Below are 27,653 nucleotides of genomic sequence, written 5' to 3' on the forward strand. Positions count from 1 at the left end.
ACTAAGTCTACTCACTCAAATTTTAATCTCACCCAGAAATATCCTCACAGACATATACAGAATAATATTTGACCAAATGTCTGGGCATCTCAGTCAAGTTGACACATAAAATAAACCATCAAATGGGTTAATTGGCTCTTGGGACATTTTCAAACACCATGAGGGAAGCACAGGTCAGACAGTGTGATCACGAGTTCCAAAGACCCAGTACAAAGATTACATAATTACTACATCACTGATCATTCAGTGATATAGCGTTGGTAGAGTTAATCTAATCCAATCTATTCCTTTTACAAAAGAAAGAAAAGAGAGAGAGAAGAGGAAGGAAGGGAAGGGAAGGAGGGAAGGAAGGAAGGAAAGAGAAAGAAGGAAAAAGAAAAGAATAAAAAGAAGCTTTAAAAAAACTATAATATTACAATTCTTCCTTTAAAATGTGATGCTCTTTCTGTGTACACCTCAATTATGGTACTTTCACTTTGTGTTGAAGGATCATCATAAATTTAGCAGGTAGAGAATTTTGGAGTGATACTACATGGGCAAAGATATGGATGATAATGGAGCATTAGGGAATGACTAGCACTGCAATATGGCCAGGGTGCAGGGTCAGTATGGAGGAGACACTAGACAGGTAGGCAGGGGCAAATCACAAGAAGCTTGACGTCAGGTAAAGGAGCTTAGGAATTTATCCAGAAAGAAACGAAGAACGAGAGCTACACAATATAGAGTTGTTACAACACCTCTCTTTGATGGCCCTTTTTATAGTGCCTACTAAATTAGTGCCTTCAAAATTGCTAATCATATATGAGTTATTTCTGTATTTCCAGGACTAGGCACAGTGCCAGAAACACAGTAGATGTTCATAATTGTTGGTTGCATAAAGTTGAGGTAGCTAAACTGATACCCAGAGAAGATAAATGACTTGTTCAACATCGCTGTGAAACCAGTGGCAAAGCTGGGACTGACTGTAGGCCAGAGCTTCTTCAAGTAAATTATTGAAGGTGTATATCCCTGGGCACCAAGTCACAGCTTATTCAGGGATTTTTTTATTCAAGTACATAGTATATGGCATGATCTAGAGCCAGATTTCTCTCCATAATATAAAATATTTTCCTTCAGAAAGCCCAGGGGCATTTGTGTCCAACCTGAGGGAGCTCACTGGCCTTCTATAACCTCACAAGACTCACCAGTATTCTAGCTCAGATGCCTTCTCCTAGGCAACCTATTCCTATTGCCATTATCAAATATTTGAAGATCACCCACAGTGGCCCAAGGCATGGGGTATTGAAAGATGAGTCAGACACAGTTGCTGTGCTCAAGTACTAGTTTGAACCTGAGCATCTCAAGGACACATACCCATTCTGATGCCTCAGTATCTATAGTTACCAGCATACACTAACTGAAACAGGTTGAATGATTGAGTGAAGAAACTTGAGGTCACAGTGAAGAAGAAACACCTGTGTAAATCTTATAACACAAGATAAAAAGCTGCATGTGTCATGAAAGAGGTACCGAGTTTGGAGAAGGGATAGTGGTCCTAGGGACAAGTTTCAAAGAAAGATTTCATGGAGGAGGTGGTAGCTTCTAGGCTAAGCCTTGAAGGATGACTAAGACTGAGACCAAGACAGATGGGCTGGATGCTGCAGGTGAAAGGAGAACATAAGCAAAGACACAGGCTCCATCGATAGTTATTAAACAAATGTCCACTCATTGTTTATTGTGTGTCAGGTCCTGTGAGGGGCAACAGGGATACCAAGCTGCCCTCCCAGAATTTACAACCAAGAGGGGAAAGAGGCAAGAGGAAGCAGGAATGTGGCGGAGGGGGCAGAGACCGGGAAAGGGGAATGGTATAGGATTAAGTGGAGGGTCTAGGGGAGACAATCAAATTGGTTAGGCTGGATTAAGAACATTCAAGGGTCTAAAATTTCCAGTCTTATTAGGTCTTCATTCTCTACCAGCCACAAAAGGTGTTTGATGTGGAGGGAAAAAGAACTAGAAGGTATAGAGTTCCTGCTACATACCAGTAAAAAGTGCTTTACATACCGTACTCTTATTTAATATTCTCATCCACTTTGAAGTAGGTCTGTGTATCCTTGTTTTAGAAATGAGAAAGCTAAGTTTAAGCAACTGGTTAGTGGTGGGATCTTTGTGACTCCAAAGTCCTTGATTTTTTTTCTACTACACCATGCTGGTGAGAGAGCATGCTCATCCTATATCCTCTTCTTATTGTCTGGTTGACTGTGGGGTGTGTGTATATTTGTGTGTGTGTACACATGCATGTGCCTCCTCACATCTCCCTGCATACAGGTACTAACTGTGAGCTAAGGGAGATTTTGATTACTTCTGTCCAATTAATGCTCTGTTCATTTGTGCTGTCTCCTTGTGATTATAATTAATTGCTGCTGATTATACTGTGTAGAAGGAAAAGGACAGCCATCAGCAGTTCTGCTTGGGGGATAAAAACATTGTAATGCAAAACAAAACTGATTCCCAAGGACTTGAATTTAAAAATTTGCTCCGTTACAGAAAGATTAGGCATTCTGTGACCAAAATCAATATTCTATGACCCTATCCAGGTATTAGAACAACCTGCCCCTGTTCTGGTCAGCGGTAAGGATAAAAGGAATTGAAGCAATATACTTATTTGGAAAATTGGTTGTGTGTAAAAACTGCTCATGTGATTTGCAAATCTCTTCCTCATCTGTAAAATTAAGAGGTGTGATGAAACAAACTCCAACATCTTGTATTAGTCAACATTTGGTTACAAGGGACAGAAAACCCAACTCAAACTGACTTAAATAAAAAGGGAAATTAATTAGCTCATAAAACTCAAAAGTCCAAAGGGATACTTGTTTTAGGCATTACTGGATCTAAGGACTCAGCATCATCAAGGCTTGGTCTGAAGCTCTCTGTCCTCAACCCCTCAGCGCTGTTTCTTGAGCATTGGCTTCATTATTCAACCAGCTCTCCCCTGCTAGAAGCAAATTGGCTGCCAGAAGCTCCTGGTGGATATCCCAGCCTCTCAGTGTAAGGGTAATTCCCTGTTTCACAAGTCCCAAAACTGAGTCAGGTATGGGCCATATGCCATACCTCACTAATCACTGTGGAAAGAGGTATATCAGTGCTCTGATTGGCCACCATTGGGCTGACTCCATCCCCAACCAGAGTCCGAATGGAGTCAGCTCCTCCTGAGTCACGGAATTGAGATTGGGGGCTCAATACAGGAAAATGATATGTGTGAGAGGGGAATATATTAAGAGCAGGAAAATAAAACAAGACAAAGCAAGACAAACGTCCACTTTTGGTGCCCTCTTGCTCTGATATTTTATGATTCTTTAACAACTGGTGTACTGTCAAGTTAAGGCTAGAAAATATGAAGGTCACTAAAGTTCAGGGAGTACTTAAAGCGAGGATGCGTGATTAAAGCCAAAACAAAGAGGATAATGTATTTTTGATTATCTATTTTATGTTAAACTCCATACGGGTGCTTTCACATTCATTAAGTCATACAATCTACACAATACTCTTATTAGTAGCTATTGTTATTCTCATTTTACTAATCAGGAATTGAGGATTAGTGGATGAACCACTTATTTAAGGTTTATTTATTTATTCCTTTACTTTTTCTTTCCACAGTATTATTTGATGGTGGATTAGGCTAGGGAAACAAGGATGGAGAAGACGTAGTCTCTGTCCTCAAAGAACTCACAGTCTAATGGGAATGAGAGACAGGCCAAGAACAGTGGAGATTAGGGGTCCAATGGGTAGTCCCAGGTCTGGTGGCTACCAAGCTGTGCGATTCTTTCTTTGTCCTCTCCAGGCAAAAGGTTCAGGGTTCTCTGCTCTGCCTAGGTGGGGCATTGTTCTGAGAGCTTATGGTTCAAGAAGACCTTGTGTCTCTGGAAGCCCAGACCAATATTCCTCAATTGGCTTCACCCTATAGCTATAACTAACCAGTTATCAAAGGAACTGCATCCCTCTACCCCAGAATCCACCAGAAGGGGGCTAGAGAGCCATTGCTTCCTTCACAAAACCTTTTGATCCCTGCAACCAAGACAGAGTCACATCCCTGGCTTCCTTGGAAATGCCTTTCAAATGGTGCTATTCAGGGCCTCCTTCTCTTCATCACATCACTTTTCCAGAGTCCTGGCTCTGATGAGCTTTCCCTCTTTTCAAGGAGTGAGGGGAAGAGCCAGGTCACTTTACCTTCTGGAGTGTGTGACATTTGCCTCCACACCCACCCCTGCTCCTTACACAATTTTCTTCTCACAATCAAATTCTCCATTGATCTCTAGGAAATGACCTCCGTTTCTCCTCTTCATGAAATCCTGAGATAATCTTGGCCTAGGAAGAAGAAAATAAATGGAAGCTAATATAAATTCCTGCCATTAGCAATATTTATTGTTTCACATAGCAAATATTTAATTGAACACCTAATGTGCCAGACACTGCTAAGCACAGGGGAAATTATGGTGAACAAAGCAGACATCATTTCTGCAATCACAGAACTTGGTCGCCTAGTGAAAGAAACAGATATTTGGCCAGGCACAGTGGCTAACACCTGTAATCCCAGCAGTTTGAAAGGCCGAGGTAGGAGGATCTCCTGAGCTCAGGAGTTCATGACCACCCTGGGCAACATAGTGAAACCCCGTCTCTACTAAAATACAAAAAGTTAGCCAGGCTCGATGGCATGCCCCTGTAATCCCGGCTACTTGGGAGGCTGAGGCACGAGAATCGCTTGAGCCCAGGAGGTGGAGGTTGCAGTGAGCCGAGATCGTGCCACTACACTCCAGCTTGGACTACAGAGTGAGACTCCATCTCAAAAACAAAACAGAAAAGAAATAGGTATTTATCAAAAATTACACTTACAATGTAATGTTACCATCATGAGAGAACTGTGAAGGAGTGCCAGGAGGTTCTAGGAGAGTATAGGATGGCAGACTGACTCAGCCCGGAGGTCAGGGATGACTGTCTTGCCAAAGTGGCAGTGGAGCTGATGTCTGAAGGATTAGTAGGGGTTACTTAGAGGCGATGAGGCAGGGGGTTTGGAACAGCCTTTTGGGCAGAGGCCCTGCCACAGAGGGAACATGACAAGTGGCATAGAACTGGTTTAAGAAATCCTGTTGCCCATGGGGTGAATGAACGCATGGGATATAATATGCTTGTTCTTATTGTTACTAAAATGGAGCAGGATGGAGTGAGACATGGAACAGGCATGTTTTATATCCTGACAGTGAGTGGTTCCTGATTAGCATATATGAAAGAGAGGGAGGCAGTCAGTCAGACAGGCCAGCTGGCCCGTCAGAGGTGTGGGGGAGTGAGAATGGAAGAGAAAGGAAAAGTTCCAGAGAAAACATATTCTGTCCTAAAGATTGGATAAATATGTTGGCCTCATGGGGAGTTTAAGGCCAGCCTCATACCCATCCTGTGAGTGGGATCATTGTCAGCTTTGCTTGACATGTCCACAGAAGAGCATTAGATATAAGAAAATTCCAGTAACTGGTCCTTTTAATGGAGATTCACTATAGGAATCATAATAGCCACTTGGCACGTCGGTATAGCAAAATAAAATTAGGCAACATTACTACTAAGAAGGGTGGGATGGAAAGTACTCTAGGGAGCACAGAGCTTCCTGCCTTCTAGGAGCCACCTTTAGACTTCCTACCCAAGGTCGATGGGGACATCACCACGCAGTTCTCCAAGGCAGGAACCTGGTATGCTATTCTTGAGGCTTTTTCTAGTCCAGTCACTTCTGCCAGCACCCAAGTATCATCTTTCTTACTAGACAAATACAACTCCCCTGATAGTACCTGAGCTCAGGCCCTAACTCACCATTCTCCCTGGGCAAGGACCATTCCTCCTGTCTGCAGTCTGGCACCCCTCCAAATCCCCCTTCACCAGGGCCGCAGGAGAAATCACACTTAAACCAAATTTGAGCATTGTGCCTCCGTCTCTTAAAACCCTCCCCTGGCTTCCCATTATCTGCAGGAGAAAGTTCATACTCATAACATCACACAAGGCATTCATGATCTGTGCTTGCATTTTTCTCTTGCTTCCTTCTTCATCTTTTAGAAGATATTCCAGCCATGACACACATCTTCAAAGGGATCGTCATGCCTCGGCATGCTTGCACATGCCTCTGCCTTTATTTGGGATGCTGTTTCATGCCATTCAACTCTCTTTACCTGGCCAAGTCTTACTTTTCCTCCAAGTCACCTGGATTTCAATCTTATACTGTATTTGTTGGTTAGTTTACTGCCTTTCTTCCCTTATGAGTTCCATAAGAGTTTGTCGTTGTATGCAATTATGTTCCTGAAACTAGAAAAGTATCTGGGCCGGGCGCGGTGGCTCACGCTTGTAATCCCAGCACTTTGGGAGGCCAAGGTGGGCGGATCACGAGGTCAGGAGATCGAGACCACGGTGAAACCCCGTCTCTACTAAAAATACAAAAAATTAGCCGGGCGTGGTGGCGGGCGCCTGTAGTCCCAGCTACTCGGAGAGGCTGAGGCAGGAGAATGGCGTGAACCCGGGAGGCGGAGGTTGCAGTGAGCCGAGATCGCGCCACTGCACTCCAGCCTGGGTGACAGAGCCAGACTCCGTCTCAAAAAAAAAAAAAAAAAAAAAAAAAAGAAAAGTATCTGGTACATCATCGATTCTCAATCAATTGTTGACTAACTTGTTTAATGAAGAGTTATCTCAGAAAAATAAAAAAAGACAATCTTACACCCTCAATTCAGCTCAGGTGTTTCCTATTCTGAGAAGCTTCCAGGGTGTCCCCAATATTAAATCCCACTTTTTGCACCCTGACTTCCCTTATTTCCCTCTGCCATAGTGTCATTGCCTTAACTTGCAACTTTTATTTGTCTTCTCTAAAGGCTGCTCAAGAATGGGGACTGATTTCTCATCTCCAAATCCATAGTGTCTGGCACAGTGCCTTACACAGCAGATACTCAATAAATATTGAATAAATGAATTAATTTTAAGAAAGTTAAAATAATAAAGAATTATAGCATGAAAATAATTTTTCAAGCTACAAGCCTTGTAGTAGGACAGACCCGAGTTTAGGTCCTAACCGTCCGCTTGCTAACTGAGTGGTATTAGAAAGGTGACATCTCTGAACCTCAGTTTTCTAACCTATAACACAAGGATACCAAAATCTACCTTGCTGGTAATAAATGAAACTAGCACAGTGCCTGGAAAATAGTCCATGGTCATCGACATTAATTTCATTCCCTAAATTTTAAGTTCAAAACAACAGTTAAAAAGAAAGTAACATCAGGGCAGAAAAAAAATCATAAAATGTTAGAGCCATGAGGGTCCTAAAGATTGGGATTTAAGTTTATAATCACACTCTTCCTAGGCATGGGATTCATTGCTCTTTTGCTTGAAATGTAACAACAATGTCTCAAAATGAGGAATAAATGCAAGGAAATGGCCAATAATGAGGTATTATAATGGAGTTTCACTATAATAATAGTCATTCTTTGGTGAAACTTTGAAGCAAGCCAATTCCTCTTTATTGTCTAAATGGAGAAATTGAAGCCCAGGAGTGGGTCAGTGACCTGCCCAAGGCATACAGCATTTGGTGAAAGCTGATGCTCAAATGTAGGTCTCTTGATTCACAGGACATTGCTCATTCCATTAATCCGTGTAAGTGCTTCAGATTCAGGCCTAATCAGGGGTGAAGACACAAGGGCAGGGAAGTGGGCTTCTTTTAAAGGTGGAGGACCCCATGTCCTGTCCCTCCAGCAAACCCTTTAGTGGGCCTTTTAAGTTCTGAGCCTAGGATTTGATGCTTCCCAGGAAAAGACCGAACCCCATTTCTCACCCACAGAATGGCCCAGATTTCAGCTGAGTTTTGCAGTCACCTCCTAGGGATCATCTTTGCTGACCCCTGCAGCAGACTTGGGCCACCAGACTCTTTGAGGTTTTCTAGTTAAGGTAATGCAGATGCACTCAGGATAGATTCTTCATATTGTTAATTCCATTTCAAGTCTAGCTTGATTTTACTCCCCTGCACTCTGCCAGATTCTCACTAATCCCAGAAGAGTCAGACTATAACAAGGGAATAGGTCAGAAAATGAGAAGAAGAAACATTACCAGGAAGGTGGTGATAAACTCAATTATCTCTATCCACAGACCTAGAGCGGAGATTCTTAACATTTTAGAAGATGCTGATTTTTTTTGAAAATTGTAGAAAATTATGAATACTCTCCCCAGGAAATTTACACAGTTTGTCTGTAGTATCAGAGGGTTCAGGAACCCCTTAGTGGCCCTTCTGATATAGAGGCTCACAGAATATTAGAGCTGAAATATTTCAAAACATCGGCAAGCCAATCCCTCCTCCAAATTTACAGATTGGAAAACTGATACCTAGAGGAGACTTGCCCCAGGCAAGTGCAGCCACTCAGAAGCAGAGCAGGCCTGAAGCCAGGCCCATCAGAACTCCTCTCTTCCTTCTCTCTTCTCCACCACTCCAAGATCCTGCTATGCAAATATTTACTTTGGTCTTCAGTCTCATTTTTAACTGTGCATCCAGTTGAAGCTTCTAAAAATATATGTGAGACAAGCAGGAGCTGAATATCTCTCAGAAAAGCAGAGCCCCTTCTCAGGTTGAACTGCATCAAAGTCCCAGGCACTGCTGAGCTGGGGCCCAGCTGGGCAGGCACAACTGATTCCGAGAACCAATTTTCAGAGCCATGGTCAACTGTCAGTGGGGAAAAGGAGGCACTGCTGGGAAATTGCTGGTGCCTGGATTGGAAGAGCAGGGGAATGAGGAAGCCACGAGGCAAGCGATAGTGTGGGATTTGGAGAGAGAGATTAATTTCCCTCTTGAGTGAGAAGTGGGTCTGAGTTAGACAGAAGAGCTATAAATACCAGCAGTCTTGGGCAAGTAGAGAAGGGAGAGGCATCTCGGGTATTGAGGTGTGCTAGAAATGGAGGGGGGACACTCTTCCCTGCCGAAGTAATGAGGCAGGTGATTAGATAACTGTCTTACCAGATTAATGGAGCCTGTGAGTGGAATCCCTCTCCCCTTCCCTGTCTCCAAGGATCCATTCAGGGATTACTTTTTTCTAAGTAGGGAAGCCAAGACCCTTCCCAGTCAAGATCCTGCCCACCTCTCTCACGTCACTTGCTGCATCTCCACCAGATACTGTACAACCACTAGACCAGTGGTTCTCACCCACAGGCGCGTTTGCCCTAGGGAGTGTTTGGCAATGTTTGAAGACACAATTGGTTGTCACAATGAGGTGGGTGCTGCTGACATCTAGTGGGAGAAACCAGGGATGCTGCTAAACTCCCTACAATGCACAGGGCTGCCCCCACAACACGGAATCATTTAGCCAAACATGTCAATAGTACCTGGACTATAAACAGATTGAGAGCACAGCCATCCATGTTTTGTTTATTCTACATAGCCAGTGTGAATGTTCTGTATACCTATTACATGGCCCAGCACAGAGGAGGTGATTGATAACTTGTCTGTTGAATGAATCAATGAGTAATAAATAATGAGGCTGGGTGCAGTGGCTTATGCCTGTAATCCCAGCACTTTGGGAAGCTGAGGCAGACGGATCATAAGGTCAGGAGTTCGAGACAATCCTGGTCAGCATAGTGAAACCTCGTCTCTACTAAAAACACAAAAATTAGTTGGGCATGGTGGCACACACCTGTAGTCCCAGCTACTTGGGAGGCTGACGCAGGAGAATCACTTGAACCCAGGAGGCGGAGGTTGCAGTGAGCCGAGATCGCGCCACTGCACTCCAGTCTGAGTGACAGAGCGAGACTCCATCTCAAAAATAAATGAATAAAAAATAAATAAAGAATGAATGAATGAGTGAATGAATAACAGCAACCTGCCTAATGTGGTCTAAAGTCCAAATACCCGCCAAGGTTATCCCATCCAGAATCAGGCACATTATAAATGAGGTCAGATCTCCATCTGTTCTAGCCCACCAGCCTCTAACCTGGCTTCTCTTCAAAAGACCCCATTAGGGTGATGGGCAGCACTGTCACACCTGATAAAGCTGCCCCTCATCTGCTTGGTCAGAAAGGATATCCCCTGCTCCGGGGAAACATTTTTCCCAGGGTAGAGCAGAGAGTGAGAATTAGAACTAGAGATCATCTAGTTCAACTGCCCGCCAATTTTACAGGAGAGGAAACCGAGGCACACAGCATGAAAGAAACCTACAAGATATGTTATACCAAACGTCCAGAAAACACAGAATTTTACAAATAGTTTCTTCATCTTTCCCCGTCTCTGTCTCTCGGTTCTTTTCTCTCTCTCTCATCTTGATTTATTTTTGTCTTGCTTTTTCTCCCTACCTTTGTTCATAGGCCTAATATGCTAAATAACTCTGGAAACAAATGTGAACATGACATACTCTTGTCCTTGAAGAGCTCATACTTTGTTGGAGATGACAGTTTCATATGTAGTAATGGTAATAAAAAAGCTACTGCATACCAGCATTGTACTGGGTACCTTGGATATATAATTTCTAATCAATACGATAATCCTGAGGTAGGAAGCATTATCTGTTTTAGAGATGAGGAAACTAAGGCTCAGAAACAGTAAATAGCCTGCCCAGGTTCACACAGCTAAACATATAGGAGCTAGGATTAAAACCCATGCTTTTTGGACTTTAAACCTGGCCTTCTAAATACATGCACAACGGAATACAGTGTCAGGAGATAAGGCTTATACTAGCTTATGGAAGGCTATGAAAGCCGGATCTGAGAATTTAGGTCTTACCTTGTAGGTGACAGGGAATCAGTGTAGGGTTGTAGGTCAGGAAGTGACAAGGTTAGCAATTGTGAGAACATCATTCTCAGCAATAATGGGGAGAAACCGGAAGCCAGAAGACCAATTAGGACGCTGAAGCAATAGTTGAGATAGGAGACAAGGATCTGAACAATGCAATAGCAGTGGAGGAAGAGGAGGAGCAGGTTTACTATGTTTAAGAAGTAAAGTAGGCAACATTGCCCTTGAGAGGCGGCAAATAATGCCAGCAAAAAGCACTCTGAAATTAGACATATCTGGGTCTGAATCCTGGTAAATCCACTTGCTGCTCATGTAGGTCAGGTGGGGTGGAGTTGGTGAAGCACCCAGCAAGGTGTCTTACACAGAGCCAGAACTCCACCCCTGATACCCAGCACTTTCGTCCTGTGTATGCCAGGATGTTTCACATGCCAGCTCTTAGCTAAGCAGATGAACTCTCAGGCAGTGTGGAATAGGCTGAATAATGACCCCCAAAGACATTCAGTTCCTGATCCCTAGAACCTATCAATAATACCTTATATGGAAACAAGGTCTTTGTAACTGTTATGGTTAAGGCTCTTCAGATGGGAGGTTCAGACTATCCTGGATTATCTGGGTAGGTCCTAAATACAATCACATGTATCCCTAGAAGAGAGGCAGAGGGAGATCTGACATATACTGAAGAGGGAGGAGGCAATGTGACCATGGGGGCAGAGATGGGAATGATGTGATCACAAAGCAAGGAATGCCAACAGCCACCAGAAACCAACCATTTCTCTGTTTTCTCCCCGGAGCCTGTGGAGGGAATGCAGGCCTGTGACACCTAGATTTTGGCCCCAGTGAAACTGATTTCTGACTTCTGGCCTCCAGAACTGAGAGAATACATTTCTGTTGTTTTAAGTCATTAAGTGTGCGGTGATTTGTTACAGTGGCAATGGAAAACTAATTTCGAGCCTTATAGTTACCCCAAACTTTAGTTCATTCTGTGATGAATTGGACACTCTTCCCACAATTTCCGTATAAGCATTCATCTCCAGCCTCCTCCGTGAAGTCAGCCTCTCAGGAAATACCTACTCCATGGAATTGCATTTTGCCCATCAAAAAAGAGGCCTCCCTTCCCGTCCCTCTCTGTGTCTCTCCACCTTCTTCTCTAGGTCCTTCTCAGTCTCTCTCACTGTTCCTGTCTCTATTTCAGTCTTATGCATCTCATTTACAGTCTGTCCTCTGCGGCTGTGCTTCTCTGCATTTTTTTCTTTTGTCTCTTTCTGTCTCAGCTTTTGCCTTTCTCCCCCCTCTCCCTCCCTTCTCCTATTGCCTACATTTGTATCCCTCACACCTCTTTCAGTTTGATTCTTTCCTTTTCTGTCATTTGCTCCCTGTTTTTCTCTCTCTGCCCCTCACCCCATTTCTCCTCAGTTTTCAAGCCTGAGTCTCTCTCAGCCTCTCTGATTATCCTTCTCTCGTTATCTTCTTGCCTCATCCTGACCAGTTTCTCTGTATTTTTTGTCCATTTGCATCTCTTTCGCTTTTGGTCTCTGCCTCTGCAGCCACTTTATCTCTTCCTCTCTCCTGCTGTCTCTCCAATCCATCTCTCTCTATCTCTTTCTCTCTTTCTCCGTCTCCCTCTCCTTCTCCCTCTCTCTCCCTCTCCTCTCTTTCACAGGTCTTCTTACCTAGTGGGTGCCTCTGGACTTGCCTGCAATGGGAAAGGACTCTGCAATTGCATCTGCAGCCTCCACACTGCACTTCAGAGAAGGATTCATCTGTTTAGTCATGTACTTGTCCGACACTGTGGGAGGATTGGTGAGGCAGGCAGAGACAAAAGATATTTCATTGTCACATTTTTCTTCTAGCTTTACCTAGAGGCTCCTAGGCAGGTGCCTCTCGATATTCTAGCAATGCTGTCAGCCTTACCAGAGAGAAATCACTTTTCCCTGGCCTATCCCTCTGCACAATTAATCTTCCCCCTTTAATGGTGATCATCTGTTCCTGGGAGGGGCAGGAGTATGAGCAGAAAATGAATTCTAGGTGGGAGTTTCCAAACAGGGAGCAGGTAGGAATTCAATTTTCTTATTTGGAAGCAGATAATGGCAAGAAAAGATGTTTATGAGGACAGGGATGTGTCTCTTTTCTCTTTGTTGTATCCTAACTCCTAGAACAGTGTCTAGCACATAGAAGCCACTTAATATGAATATATAAATGAACAAATGAGTGGATAAATCAATGGGTTTCAATCCTTCTTGCGTCAATACTTGATGTGACTCATCAGACAAGTGACTTTTGATTTTTCATCTGCAAAATGGGGATGGTAATCAGAGCTGCCATTGCCCACAACTAGGGGGAAAGGAGAAATGGGTTATTGTGTCTGAGAAGTGGGGCAGAGCTCAGCACCCTTCAGTGCAGTCAGGCCAGCCAGCTGAGCTTGCTGAGGGTTCTAGAAGAGCCGCAGGGAGTGAGAAGTATGGAGAAAGCTTCAGAGATGAGTCCACAAGGGGAGGAGCAGGACAGGGAAGGGAGGCCGCAGGCCAGGCGGGAGGATGTGTGTGAGACTTGTCTCCGCCAAAGCTGCTCTGGGAGGTGAAGAGGACCTGGACCTGGAGACAGAAAACAGCCATTACCACGAAAGAGGTGTTCCTGACCCCATGAGGGAGGACTCGTCCCTGAGGTTGGTTATTATCCCCAGTTTGGGATTGGGCTGGATTTAGCAAGAGCCTGATTGTGAAATGACTGCTCAGGGCTGTGTTTCAGGTGAGGACGATTAACTCTGCTTTGGTGCTGGCCAGCGCCTTCACCTCCCCCAAGCCCATCCCCACCCCACCTTCTCAAGGAGGCCTCTCTGAGCACTCTACTTAATGCTGCGATCTTCTCCTTGGCCCCAGCTCTCCCCTTACCCTACTCTTTATCTTTACTCCATAGCACTTATCACGTTCCAGCATTCTATATAATCTACACATGTGTTATTAGGTCTACAGCTTGTTTCCCATAGCTAGAATTTAAACTCCATAAAGACAGAGGTCTTTGCCAGTTTTGTTCACTGTATATCCCAAGTGTCTAAAATAACTTGGCACATAGTCAGTTCTCCATAAATATCTGTGAATGAAAGAATGCGGATGGGATTTCTCATAAGCTTATTGTATTGAGGGCTTTGCTTGAACATACCATGTTAACTGAAAAAGGACTCAAGAGACTACGTTTACTCACAGAGAAGTTAAGCCCAGTGAAGGGAAGTGGCCCAAGGTCACATGGCTAGTTGATGATGAAAACCACGTTGGTCTCTTGATTCCCACTTGTGTGCACACTCAAGGCCCCAGATCTGAGGCCCCGAGACAGGAGAATAGAGGATTCTTCAGTTACTGCCGTTCTCCTAAAGCCCTTGGGACACCCTGAGAGCAGGGAGGAAGAGGTGGAGACCTGAGCAGAATGGAACACACTGCACAGTCAGCAAGAATTTGTGGCATGAATAATCCCGAAGAGCTGAAAATTCAGAAACAATTCCCATTTTCTGATTTTTTTTCCATTTCTGATTCAGAACCTGGATACTTAATGTCTCATAGCTCAAACCCGACATGCTCCGAACTGACCTCCTAATCTTTCCCCTGAAGCTATTCCTGCCTCATTCTTTCATATGCCAGATCAGGGCACCCCATCGACCCAGCTGCTAAAGCCAAAGATGAAGGAGTCATCCTTCATTCCTTCCTCTCCTTTGGGCCCCACATCCAACCTGGCAGCAGGTCCTGTTGGCTCTTCCCACAAATACGTCTTCCCATCTCTACTGCCTCTGTACAGCCGGGGCCTCCCTTGCCTTCCCCTGGACCATTGCAGTCGTCCCTAGCTACTCTGCCTGCTTCCACTCTTGCCTTCTCTTTTAGTGCAGCAGTGACCTTTGGAAATAAAAATGAGACTGTGTCATTTTCCTGCTTCAAACTCTTCAGTAGCTTCCCATTCACCAAGAAAGTCCAGACTCCTTAAGGTGGCCAAGAGGTCTTGGTGATCTAGCCCTTGCCTATTGCCCTCCGCCAGCCCTCTTCAAGTTTCCGTCTCTCACCCGAGCACCCTTCCCAGACACCCTTCCCTCTTCTTAGGTACAGCTGCAGTCACTGTTCACTCTCAGTTCACATCCCTGCCTCAGAGAGGCCTTCTCACGCCTGCATTATCTGCAGGTACAGACTCTGTGCATTTTCTTCATAGTACTATATCAATTGCAATTATGTGTGTGTGTGTGTGTGTTTGTTTTACTACCTCACTATTTGTCTCTGCTTCTAGACTTAAGAACCATTGTCTTGGTTTTGTCTTCTTTTGTTTTTAACCATAGTATACCCTGAGGCTTCCAAAAAGCCTGAACATAAAAAACATAGTAGATGATCATTAAATATACACTGAGTAAATTTATATTTACAGATACAACCCATATATGTTCATTGGCTTTTATTGCCTACAGAATAGAAGTTAAAGTTTCTTAACTTGGCATTCAAAGCCTTCACTCACTTGTCTCTAGCCTAATATTTCAGCGTCACCTTCCACTCTACACGGTTAGCTACATGGGCCCTCGCACCCTTTTCTGTGTTATTTCAGGTCACGTGCCTGGCCACTCTCTGTTTCTCTGCTGATACTTGTCTTTCTCTTCCTCCCGCTTTAAGACCGGTCTTTGTCCTTCAAATCTTTGTTATATGTGCACCTCCATGAAGCCTTTCACAATTCCTCCATTTGGAGTTCAATCTCTTTCCACACATCCACAGAATTTTGTGTTTGAATTTATGATTACACTCAAGAAAGGAAACAACATATGCACGCCGTTAGAAGACACTGAAGTTCATATGCTACCTTTGTTACATTCAAGCCACGAGACTCTGAATTAGTTATGTAAACTCTCTGGTTTTCAATTTCCTCATCTGTGAAATATATGTAGAATTGTACTTTGACTTTGCAGGGCTTTGGTGAGGATTGGTGATAGTAACTACACTGTATGCATTGCGGAGTAAACTCTAAAAAAAATAGTTCCTGCTTTTGTGAAGATGACAGTGCAACAGCCCCCCAGGTAATATAGTTAACTGGAACATGTCAGTTTCCTTCTCTAGGCTATAAAGTGTATTTGTCTAATTTTCCTTTAACCCCAATCCCTGTTCTCTTCATAGCAGTATATACATGGGAGGAGCCCAACAAATGTTTGAATGGATGCATGAAGGAATGAGTGAATGAATGAGAATGAACAGTAAATGTTCAAACCTTCATTACCTGTTGAAGGACCCCATTAAATAGGAGGCTGGGGCTACTTACACCCACCCTTTATTTCAAAAGAGCTCTGTATGGAAGTCATGGAATCAGTCCAAGTTTAGGACAATCCCAGCTGAATTCTCCTGGTTTATTGCTTTGAGTGTCTTGATTCCATCTTCCCCACGTGGCTGGCTATACCCTGCCATTTTTGAGAAAACAGATCAACAACCTACATAGGAACCTGAAAATGATGAAATTTTTAACTGACAGACCATCTTGAGATTTTTGTTCACAATGAATAGTTGGGAGTTTTCACGCCCAATTTTTTATCTCTTAATTCTACAATACAATGAAAAGCATTCCAGCCAAGAGAATTATTGCCTCTCCTTGCCTGGATTTTAAATCTTTGTTCAAAGACAGCTTGTTTTAATTGAAAATGTTCAATCAAACCCTCCTCTCCTCCTGCCCATGTCCTGTTTCTTGACTCAAACAGGGCCATTGCAGTAAATAATCTGGAGTGAGGCTTTCAGGGTTAGGGAATATGTAATTGGGTTGGAGGGGGAAGGGAAAGAGAGTTGTCCCAGACAATGCCCATCTTTGAAACACTAGCTTTTAAACAGATCCTGTCCAAAATGATCAACACCTTACAGTGGCACCTTTTACTGGAACAGCCCATCTCCTTTCCCTTGCAGAGTTCAAGAGGATTGATTGACAAGGCTACCTCCTACAGTTACTTTAAGTCTGGCTCTCAGTATGGAATGGTGAGAAAGGGATGAGGCTTCTCTCTTCCTCATTCATTCATTCACTCATCCAACCCATATGTTATTCACCAACTAGGTGCAGTCACACTCTTCATCCCAACAACACTGTGAGCAGGAAACTGCAACTCAGGGAAATGAAATGGCTCACACAAGGTCACACAGTGTTCTAGTTCTCTAGTTCTACATTAGAAAATCTCCCCAAAACTTAGTGGCTTAAAACAATAGCTATTTTCCTATGTTCTCTGTGGGTCAGAAGTTTGAGGAGGCCTCAGGTGAGTGGTTCTGGCTTGAAGAGTGGTGTGTTGCAGTCAGACAATGGCTGGAGATGGAACAGTAGAGTGCTGGAGGAGCTGTAGGCTGGCTGGGAATCTCTCTCTTCTCTTTTTCTGTAGTCTCAGGGTCTCAGGATCTCAGGGTCTCAGGGCAGTCAGACTGCTCACATGGAGGCTCAGGATTCCAGCTTGAGAATTTCAGCAAGCAAGTACAAGTTACTTCACCTTTTCTGGCCTCGCCTCAGAAATCCCACTATTTCACTTCTCTCACTTCTGCCATTTTTTTGGTTACAAACAAGTCCCAAGCCCATACAAATTCAAGGGAAGAGTATACTACTCAGTGGAAGGAGTGGCAAGGTCATGTACTACAATAACATGTGAGATTGGAGATATTGTTGCAGGCATATTTGGAAAATACGATCTGCCATACACAGCATGTGGCAGAACCAGGATTTGGATTAAATACATCTACCTCCAAAATGTTTGCTGCAATCTTTTAGCTCATTCCACAGGAACCTCTGCTTTCCTCTGTGCCCTGTAGCTCTTACTGCTGGCACACACAACCACCATTTGGTTTCCTCCAGCCAACTGGAGACTGGCTGGGTGAAAGCTGGGTGAGACTGCCTCCAGAGTCGGCTGCTCAGAGAGGTCATGCCCAGTGCCAGCTTGTGAACTTTTTAAACAAGAGGACAGAGAAGGTCAGTCACATCCAGAGGAAGAAAGCAGGTGACAGCCCCAGAGCCCAGCGAGCCTGCAGTACATTTCACTGTCATAAACAACTTGTCGGGTGTTTTTCCTTCTCCCATCAGGCACTGGCCTGGGATGACTCAGGCTTTGACAGAAAAGGTGCCTTCAAATCAGGAAATGGGCTGGGATAGTAGAAAGCTCATGGTTCTGGAGTCAAACCTGCCTGGGTTTGAGTCCTGACAGTGCCATTACCGGTTATGTGGCCTTGGACAAATTCCTTAACCTCCCGTAGCAAAAAAGAGATAAAATAGCCTTCATTACTGGATTGTTTTAAAAATTAAAATGCACTTGTAGGCAAAGCAGCCAGTGCAGTGCCTGGCACATAGTAAGTGCTACGTAAATGCTAAGTTTCATGTGCTAGGCCGTGTCCAACCCCAGCTTGGGGACTTCTTGAAGAAGGTACTGAGAACTCACTTGCCTATTTCTCAAACACTTGTCCATCTCCATGGTCCTGGATGGAGTAATGGCCCAGGAGACCTGGCCCAGCCCTAGACAGCACTGAAGGAAGGCCTGTGGCAACTGCTCAACAATCCTGCCAATGCAAGCAACTGCATCTTTTCTTCCCACTCCACTTTGTCCTTTCCACTATGACCTACCAAGACCCCTCCCACCAAACACTCCTCTCACACAAGCCCTGACACACTGGAGGCTTCCAAATATGCTTGTTGGATGGATGGATGGATGGATGGATGGATGGATGGATGGATGGATGGATGGATGGTAAATCATTTCTGCACTGTTGCTCACTCTGTGTCTTCTCCCCGAAATGCCCCTTCAGTTGTCCAACCTTTATAGCCCAGCTGAGAATGGTCCTTCTCCACTGATCCCCTAGGACAAACCTCAGGCTCCTCCTCCTCTACATATTACCCTGCATGCCCCCCTCACCTACTCCTGAGTCAGGGGTGTGAGTCTTGTTTCTCAGTAGGTGGAAGGTAACCTACCACGTATTAGGCAAGAGAGACACAGAAGTGAATATGGAATGGTGCAGGTGCTGGAGAGGTAGTTTGGGAAGGAGATAAACACATGCAGCCAGGGTACTCACTTTCAATCCCAGCTCTTCATTAGGTGCCCAACATTTGGGGAAATCACTTATCTTCTCTGAACAGTGGGGATAATATACCTACTTCATTGGGTTATTGTGAGAATTGAATGAGTCAGTATACATAAGGCACTTAAAAGATTGCCCAGCACCAAAGACTTCATGACTGAAGCACCAAAAGCAATGGCAACAAAAGCCAAAATTGATAAATGGGAGCTAATTAAACTAAAGAGCTTCTGCACAGCAAAAGAAACTATCATCAGAGTGAACAGACAACCTACAGAATGGAAGAAAATTTTTGCAATCTCTCCATCTGACAAAGGGCTAATATCCAGAATCTACAAGGAATTTAAACAAATTTACGACAAAAAAAACATCAAAAAGTGAGCAAAGGTTATGAACAGACACTTCTCAAAAGAAGAAATTTATGCAGCCGATAAACATATGAAAAACTCATCACCACTGGTCATTAGAGAAATGAAAATCAAAACCACAGTGAGATACCATCTCATGCCAGTTAGAATGGCGATCATTAAAAAGTCAGGAAACAGATGCTGGAGAGGATGTGAAGAAATAGGAATGCTTTTACATTGTCGATAGGAGTGTAAATTACTTCAACCATTGTGGAAGACAGTGTGGCAATTCCTCAAGGATCTAGAACTAGAAATGCCATTTGATCCAGCAATCACATTACTGGGTATATACCCAAAGGATTATAAATCATTCTACTATAAAGACACATGCACACGTGTGTTTATTGTAGCACTATTCACAATAGGAAAGACTTGGAACCAACCCAAATGCCCATCGATGATAGACTAAAGGAAATGTGGCACATATACACCATGGAATATTATGCAGCCATAAAAAATGAGTTCATGTCCTTTGCAGGGACATGGATGAAACTGGAAACCATCATTCTCAGCAAACTAACACAGGAACAGAAAACCAAACACCATATGTTCTCACTTATAAGTGGAAGTTTAACTATGAGAACACATGGACACAGGGAAAAGAACAACACACACTGGGGCCAGTCAGGGGGTTGGGGGCTGGGGGAGGGATAGCATTAGGAGAAATACCTAATGTAGATGACAGGTTGATGGGTGCAGCAAACCACCATGGCATGTGTATACCTGTTACAAACCTGCACGTTCTGCACATGTATTCCAGAAATTAAAGTGTATATATATATATATATATGTGTATATATATATATGTGTATATATATATGTGTATATATATGTCTATATATATATGTGTATATATATATGTGTATATATATATGTGTATATATATATGTGTATATATATATATATGTGTATATATATATATGTGTATATATATATATATAAAGATTGCCTAGCACATGTTAAACATGATGTAAGTATTAGCTATTATTTATTTTTTTATTTTTTTTTTTGGAGACGGAATTTCACTCTTGTTGCCCAGGCTGCAGTGCAATGGTGCGATCCTGGCTCATTGCAACCTCCATCTCCTGGGTTCAAGCGAGCCTCCTGCCTCAGCCTCCCCAGTAGCTGGGATTACAGGCATGCACCCCAATGCCCAGCTAATTTTGTATTTAGTAGAGATGGGGTTTCGCTATGTTGGTCAAGCTGGTCTCAAACTCCTTACCTCAGGTGATCCACCCACTTCAGCCTCCCAAAGTGCTGAGATTACAGGCGTGAGCCACTGCACCCAGCCAGCTATTATTAATTCAACAAATATATATTTCATACTTATTGTCAGATGAGTATGTGGGTATTTAGGTGATGAATAAGGCAGATATGACCTCTGCCTCATAGAGCTTGCAGGCTAGAAGGGGCTACTGAAAAGAAGAGACAGGCAAAATACAATATGATTAGTGCACTGGTTGGTGAAGGCCAGGAAGAAGAGGTTGTGGGAAAACCTAGGAGAGACCCCTACCCCAGCAAGGGCAGCCAAGGAACCCTTATCCAGTAGAGTGACAACTGAATTGAGTTCTTGAAGCTGAGAAGGAGTGGATCCTGGAAGGCATGTGAAGGGAGGAAGAGTGGTCTAGAAAGATGGCATGTACGGGCACAGGCCTGGAGGCAGAAGCAGCTCAGTGTTTCTGGAATGTGAAGGGCAAGGGGAGTAGGTGGGAGTAGGAAGCATAATGTTTAGAAAATAATCAGGGACCTGACTATGAACAGTGCCGTAAATCATGCTCAGAGATTTGGACTTTGAAGGTAACCGAGAACCACTGAAGGGTTTTACTCAGCTGAGTGACATATTCAGAGCCACACTGCAGAATCCTCCTGGCTGCACTGTAGAAAATGGGCCAGAAGGGAGCAATTCTGTGGCAGGGAAACTAGTTAGGACAGGATGACAGCAATCTAGGAGAAAGATGATGCTGGCCTATTCTAGGGGGGGTGGAAAGAAGTGAAAACATTCAAGATATGGGAGGTGTCTTGGAGAAGAGTTAGTGACAGCTTGGATGTTCAGAGCTAAGAGATGAGGGAGAAGCAATGGCTAAGGATTAAGCTGAGTAAACACATAATTCCCATGCTGTGAGATAAGTGATAAGTGCTTTGAATGAAGCCAGTTCAGGAGTCATGAAAGTGTGGGGCAAGGGCACCAATCACAGTTCTGGGAAGAGAGGAGAAGAATATCCTGGAGGGCTCTAATAAAGAGATATCACCTCATTAGAGAAGCAAGGGGTATGAATTAGCCAAGGAGAAGGCAGGAGTGGGTAGGGAGTTACTTCAGCAGAGGAAATAACACATATGAAGCCCAGAGATGTGAGCTATAATGCAGAGAAGATATTCTGTTGTTGAATAATGATTGTTGTACTCATTCACATTAAGGTGTTAATGGTCAATATGAAATTGGCCCTTCCCCAAGAAGTTTGCGCTTTTACAGCCACAAATCTTTACCAGGAAGATTCATTGTTGCCTCCAACAATGAATTTCAAGGTGCAGTGGGAACACTGTTCAGGGTCACAGGGTTTTACCATTGTGCCTGAGGTTACTAAAGTGGGTGACTGAGCCCTAAGGGTCAAGCAGGCCCTGGTCTATATACAACAAATGTCTCTTGCCCTTGGGGTTCTTGCTTACCTGGCTCCATCCTGAGCCACCTGAGGCTAGACCAGAGCAGCCCAGTGATTTCCAAAGGGCTGTACCCTGAAAGCTATGAGCACAGGCTTTAGGGTACAACTCCCTAGACTCATATCCTGGCTCCTCCTTTTCCCAGTTTTGTGACCTTAGGCAAATTACTTCACTTCTGTGCACCTCAGTTTTCTTATCTATAAAATTAGGGAATAATAATGATTACCATTTAAGGTTTTTCAAGGATCAAAAAAGACAGCACATACAAAAAGCTTAGAACAATGAGTGGTGTAACTGTTTTTATTACTGTTATTTTTATTAGTAGTTCTCTTTTCACTCTGTCTCAACCTGTTTTCGAAGTTGCTCCTTAACGCACACACCTGAAGATATGAAGCTGGGGCGGAACGTGGCAAGAACCTTTTTGGACTATTATCGGCTGAACCCTGTGGTTGAAAAGGTGGCAATTCCCATGCCGAGACTGCGGTAAGTGGCAGAGCAGAGAGGTTTGGGCTTGAGTTCTGCTCCACTGGCTGTATTCAGGGGCAACTTCCCTTAGCCTCTTGCTGACACTCAGCATCCCATCTGTGCAGCAGGAAAGATAATCCTGGCTCTGCCACAGAGATTTTATGGGGCAGAAGAGCATATTTCCTGAGCATAAAGAAAGTGTCATTAAGGGGTCAGACAGTGAGGGCATGGTCACATTTCTGGTTCTAACTTGGGAATCCACAGGGATGGGGCTTGCTGGAGAGCTGGGTTCAGTCATTGTTCTAAATTTGAGTGTTTCTATGTGCTACCTCTCCTGATACCTCATCCTCTGAGGTTCCTATATGAACTTCTCTGATCCTTCGGTTTCCTCATCTATAAAGTGAGGACAGTAGTCCTCACATACATGATTATTATGAGATATGTGTTAAAGCACCCAGCACAGTGCTGTCAGTACATGATAGTCTCCTTCCCTCAAGATGTAAAGATTTGGGCTGGAGAGGACACACCCTTGAGAAGTTCCACCTTGGGTCCTCTTCTGGGGCCAACTTGCAGGGCCGCTGAGGAGAGAAGGTCAGGAGGCGAGCCTCCATCCTGTCTGAGAACTTGGCCAGAGCCTGAAGCACTGGGCACTTCCATGACCACTGGCTGTGAACCCAGCTAGCATGAGAACAGTGACATCACATGGCATCTGGAATGTGCTGGCCCTACCCTACCTCTTAGACTCACCTCCCACTCCCTCAGTGGTCCATCCTACCTGAAGGACATGACAGTGCCCAACTCCCAGCTCCTGCCAGACCATTCTTTCCACTGACCTTTGCCATGAACTTGCTCATGTATGCGGGTGCCTCAGGGCCTTTGCACTGATGCACCTTCCTCCCTACCCTGTTATTAATAAAAACAATATAAATTGCCGTGATTTATTGTACAGAGTACTTTGTGTACATTGTATTATTTATTCCTCATAGACATTATATTTCCCATCTTACAAATGAGGAAAAGGAGACTCAGAAAGATAGATGATGAGAAGGTCTGAGATGCCTGAGGTCGGAGAGTTTTTGGCAGAGCCAGGGTTTCATCCTAGGCTCTTATGATTTGAAAGCTGAATTGAAGTCTAACTAAGGTTCACCTCAAGTAGAAGTTCATCAGCATGGGTTCAAATTCTGTCTCAGACTCATGTGAGTTATAGGATTTTAGGCAAGTTTCTTGGCCTCTTGAAGCTTTTTTCTACTTACCTATAAATGGGGATAATAACAACAATCTCTAAATATGGTTTTTTAGAATGGATACAAGCTTAGTATAGTGCCCAGCAGCTAGTAATGCTCAATAAATGTTTTCATGGCCTCCAGTTTCTGGGTTGCAGTCCCAGATTTCCAACCAACTCATCAAGGCCTAGGGCAAGTCTTTGACTTATTTGTTTGGGTGATGTCTCAGGGCCTATGTTCCACAATGCTGAGTCATACAGCTCTTAGCCCCATGTCATAGAGTCTTCATGACAAGGTATTCTGATACCCTGTCCCAGATTGTTTCTAAGTCATCTAGGGTCTTTGTGCCCCACCACCATGGCATATTAGAAACTCTTGCAGGAGAATCACGTCTATTTCTTGTGCCCCTGAAGTGCCTGTCCTGCATTGTGCATACGTGCATGTATACGTTCATTAATTCACTCAGGAAAAGCAACACTTTATACCAGGCCCCTGACAGGAGGGAAGTGCTGGGATGAGTAACTCATTAAAGCATGACCCTTGCCTCTGAGGAGCTCACGTCTAGAGGAAAATGCTCAGTTCATTCTTAGAAGTCATTCTTGATTGGTTAAAGTTCTTAAACATTTAAAGCTTTATAAAACTCAAAAGAATTCTTAGAATCTCATTTACAAGTTAATTTGGGGATTGTCTCTTTCAGGTCCTCTGCCTAAATAAAATTATCTTGATCCTTAATCATTTTTTTCTTGCCTATTGCATTGTCATATACCAATGAAATGGTGCTGACACTCAGGGAGACCTTAGTGATCCTCTAGACTCTCTTCATGATACAGATGAGGACATGGGGACTTAGAGAGCAGAAGGAGCTGGTCAGAGTCACATGGTCAGAGCCGGGACTGGAGCACAGGCCCTCACCCTGGAGTGCAGTGTGTTCAGTGTCTACCACTGAAGAGTTCGTGGAGATAGGAACCCCGACACGGATCTAAAGGACATAGGGGAGATCCCAGGGCCCTGAGTTTAACTGTTCATGGCACTTCCTTGCCTTGAGCTTTGGAGCCCTCTTCGGAAAAGATCTAGAGAGCTCCTTCCTCATGAGTTCAGAGTTTTGAGGATTTGAGCTAAATGCACCCACCTTTAAATTAAGAAAAAACTTAATAACCTCCTCCCTATGCACACACCTCTGCCTCATCAAACTGTGAGCACCACTTAGCTCTAGATTGGTCAGTAATCCTTTAAAAATGAATTCCCAGGAGGATACAAGACTCTGAGCTCTAATTTGGGATTTAAATACTTCCCCTTTTTTGTATTATTTTCCACCCAAGCATCAAATAGCTTAAGTGAGAGAGCAGTCTGGCTTTAAAGGAAAATTACATGTTTTGACTCAAAACTAATCTTTGTTTTCTCCCATCTCCATGGATAATTACAATATGGCACTTTCTGCTCACACGCTGTCAGAAGCCTGCCAGCATCATTGGATACTGGGCCACCCTTCAGATAGGGTCCCTCGGGAGGGGCAGCAATGTGGGCACAAGAGCTCAGGCTCAGGGGCATGGTATTGATGACCAAAGCTGAGGTCCCACATTTTGTTTAGCACACAGTGGTACAGTTGCAAGCCCAAAATGCTCCAGCAAAGGGGACAAAATCAGACAGGAAGAAGGAATAGGGCAGGTGTGCTTCTGTAGGTAAACTCAGGCTTAGTCACAGGCTGGGAGGGCTGGCTCCATGGTGAGGTTATGACGTGTGTATGTGTGTGTAAGAGGGCTTATCAGCTCCTCAACATACTGGAGCCCACTACGTGCCAGTCCTTGTGCCAACTGCTAGAGGATTATAAATAGCCCCTGCCCGTTGTGTGCTCAGATTTATGGAGGATAAAGGCAAGTACAAATGCAAAGATAACAAACAATACTGAAAAGTGTATAAGTACTCAACTATGTAGCAGATTATGCCTTCTCTCAAAAACCTTCTATGGCTCCCCATTACCTTTAGGGTAATGTTTCAACTCTTCTTGTTATTCAAGACCTTGGCCTACATTTTAAACTTCATTTACTTCTTTCTGCCACCCCTCCACGCCTGTGAGCGCCCTGTCCATCCCACCTGATTTCTGTCACCTCGTGCCCTATGCATCAGCCCGAATAAGTCAGCTGTTTTCTTGCCTCTAGGTCTTTGTATATCCTTTTTCCTCTTGCTGGAATGAGCTCCCTTTCTGCTTGTAGATGGTGAGCTCATAATTATCATTCAAAACTCAGTCCAAATATCACAATCTCTGTTTCCTTGTCCATGCTCTCCAGCCGAGACAGAGCTGCTTCGTCTCTGCTGAGCTCCTGTGTTTCGTACATACCTCTAGCATGGTACGTCCTGTGGTGTATTGTCATGGCTTCTATGCATGTCTGGCTTCTCTGCTAGCTTCAGTGTCCTCAGTCTTACTTACTTCTGTATCCTTAGTGCATGGTGCAGGGCTTAGCATAGATTAAATTCTAAATAATCCATGACTGTTACTGAGCTGTGGTAGAACTGAAGAAGCCCCCAAAATTATCGACTTCAACCCCTTCACACTAAAGAAAAGAAAAGTGAGACCCAAGCAGAAGTTCCTCTCCTACCGAATCTGGCAAGTATTTTGTAGCTGGCAGGCATGTCCCAAGAAAACTTCAGAGAGGAAGTGGCATTTGAACTTGGCTTTAACAGACATATGGAATTTTGATTGATGAAATAGAAAGGGGATAGAGGGTATTCCATGTTGGGGAATAGAGTAGAGAACAGCCAGAAGCAGGATCTAATAAGACACATTCCATGGCAATGACAAGGCCAGAAGGTTTAGAGTAAATGATATGGTAAAGATAAGACTGAAAGTTCATTTCTAGTCATCAAATACTCCCCAAGCACCTACTCCACACCAGACCTGCACTTGGCTCAGGAATTAGAGAGAAAAAGCGTACACATCAAACTTATCATCTCATAAGAGAAAGAGATGAGCAAAGAACCACCTAGAAAACGGCAGGGTGAGGAGCGATGAGATGCACAAAGTGCTACAAAGGCCTGGGGATGGGGGAGGCTTATTTTCTGGGAGTTTGTCTTCCGAAAGGAGGTGAGGCTAGAGAGGTAGGGAAGGAAACAGCCTTTGCAGAGGCCTAAAGGTATGGGATGTTTTGCCTTCCAGTGGCTCCTTGCTCTCGTGTCCCCATCTTTGGTTGATGGCTTTTTGCCTTCCTAGCCCACCCTCCCTAAGTCCTTCTGCACATTCACTGTCCTCTCTAGCCTCTGCACAACTTATCCCCTTGCCACCATCCCCCCATGGCTGCCCCAGCTATGACCAAATCTGGGCTTCCCTCTTCTTTTTCCCCATAAAAACATACTTATGTCCTATGCTCCGTTTGGGTGTTAAAAACAACATCCTTCAATGACAGATGAATAGCACCTTGTAATTTACAAAGCTCTTCTTCAGCCTCCATTTACTGGAGCCTAAGAGGCAGGAAGGACATGAATTTTTCCCCTATTTTAGAAATAAAGAAATAGAAGTCCCGAGAAGGTAAGGAACTGCTTCAAGATCACATTGCCCATAAGTAACATACCATGCATGTGCTCCAGTGTGTTAGTGGGTATTGATGTCTAGCTGTATCTCACCTATTCTGGCAGCCTTGTTATGTTAGCAAGGCTCTTCAATGAATGTGGATTTTCAGGCAGTGAGGCTTCCTGGTGGAGGGGGTGGTATGTTAGGGCAAGGTGTCCCTTTATGTGCTGCCACCTATTCTGTCTTTACCTTATTCATGACTCATCAACAGTAAAGAAAAATGGGTGCGCCAAGGTCAGAGCTTGATGGGTTACAAAAGCCACTTCTTCAATTTGAATTCAAACTTAGTTGAAGAGATTCTCATATTTAGGACACTAACCACTTCCTGACACACATTATAGTTATTGTTTTGTGTAGTTATTTTATACAATTATCTCCTCTCCTAAGCTATAAGCAACTTGAAGACAGTATCAATGCCTGCTCATTTTTGTCACCTTTAGTGTCTGTGGGAAGAAGACTAGGTTACTGTTCCTGGGAGGTTACAGTCCAGTGGGGAAGATAGACACGCACACAAATGATTTCATCACAGTGTGTATATGTGCTGTCTTC

The 27,653-nt window shown here is 44.0% G+C and overlaps 1 protein-coding gene across 8 annotated transcripts in view; it reads left to right on the forward strand.

Annotated features, from left to right (window-relative positions):
- AGBL4 (AGBL carboxypeptidase 4) overlaps nucleotides 1-27,653 on the forward strand; it is a 1,484,537-nt gene that overhangs the window by 1,444,526 nt on the left and 12,358 nt on the right. For 3 of the 8 annotated variants that reach the window (XM_055255112.2, XM_063627495.1, XM_063627493.1), the window contains one exon: nucleotides 22,241-22,337. The exons of 2 other annotated variants lie outside the window; for them this stretch is intronic. In XM_055255112.2, the coding sequence (XP_055111087.1) occupies nucleotides 22,241-22,337 (97 nt within the window). Of the gene's footprint in view, nucleotides 1-22,240; nucleotides 22,338-22,816; nucleotides 23,219-27,035; nucleotides 27,063-27,653 lie in introns of those variants that run through there. 3 more of the 8 variants (XM_055255111.2, XM_063627491.1, XM_063627497.1) reach the window with 2 other exon arrangements.

The sequence above is a fragment of the Symphalangus syndactylus genome, chromosome 12, assembly GCF_028878055.3.
Source record: "Symphalangus syndactylus isolate Jambi chromosome 12, NHGRI_mSymSyn1-v2.1_pri, whole genome shotgun sequence".
NCBI classification, from domain to species: domain Eukaryota; kingdom Metazoa; phylum Chordata; class Mammalia; order Primates; family Hylobatidae; genus Symphalangus; species Symphalangus syndactylus.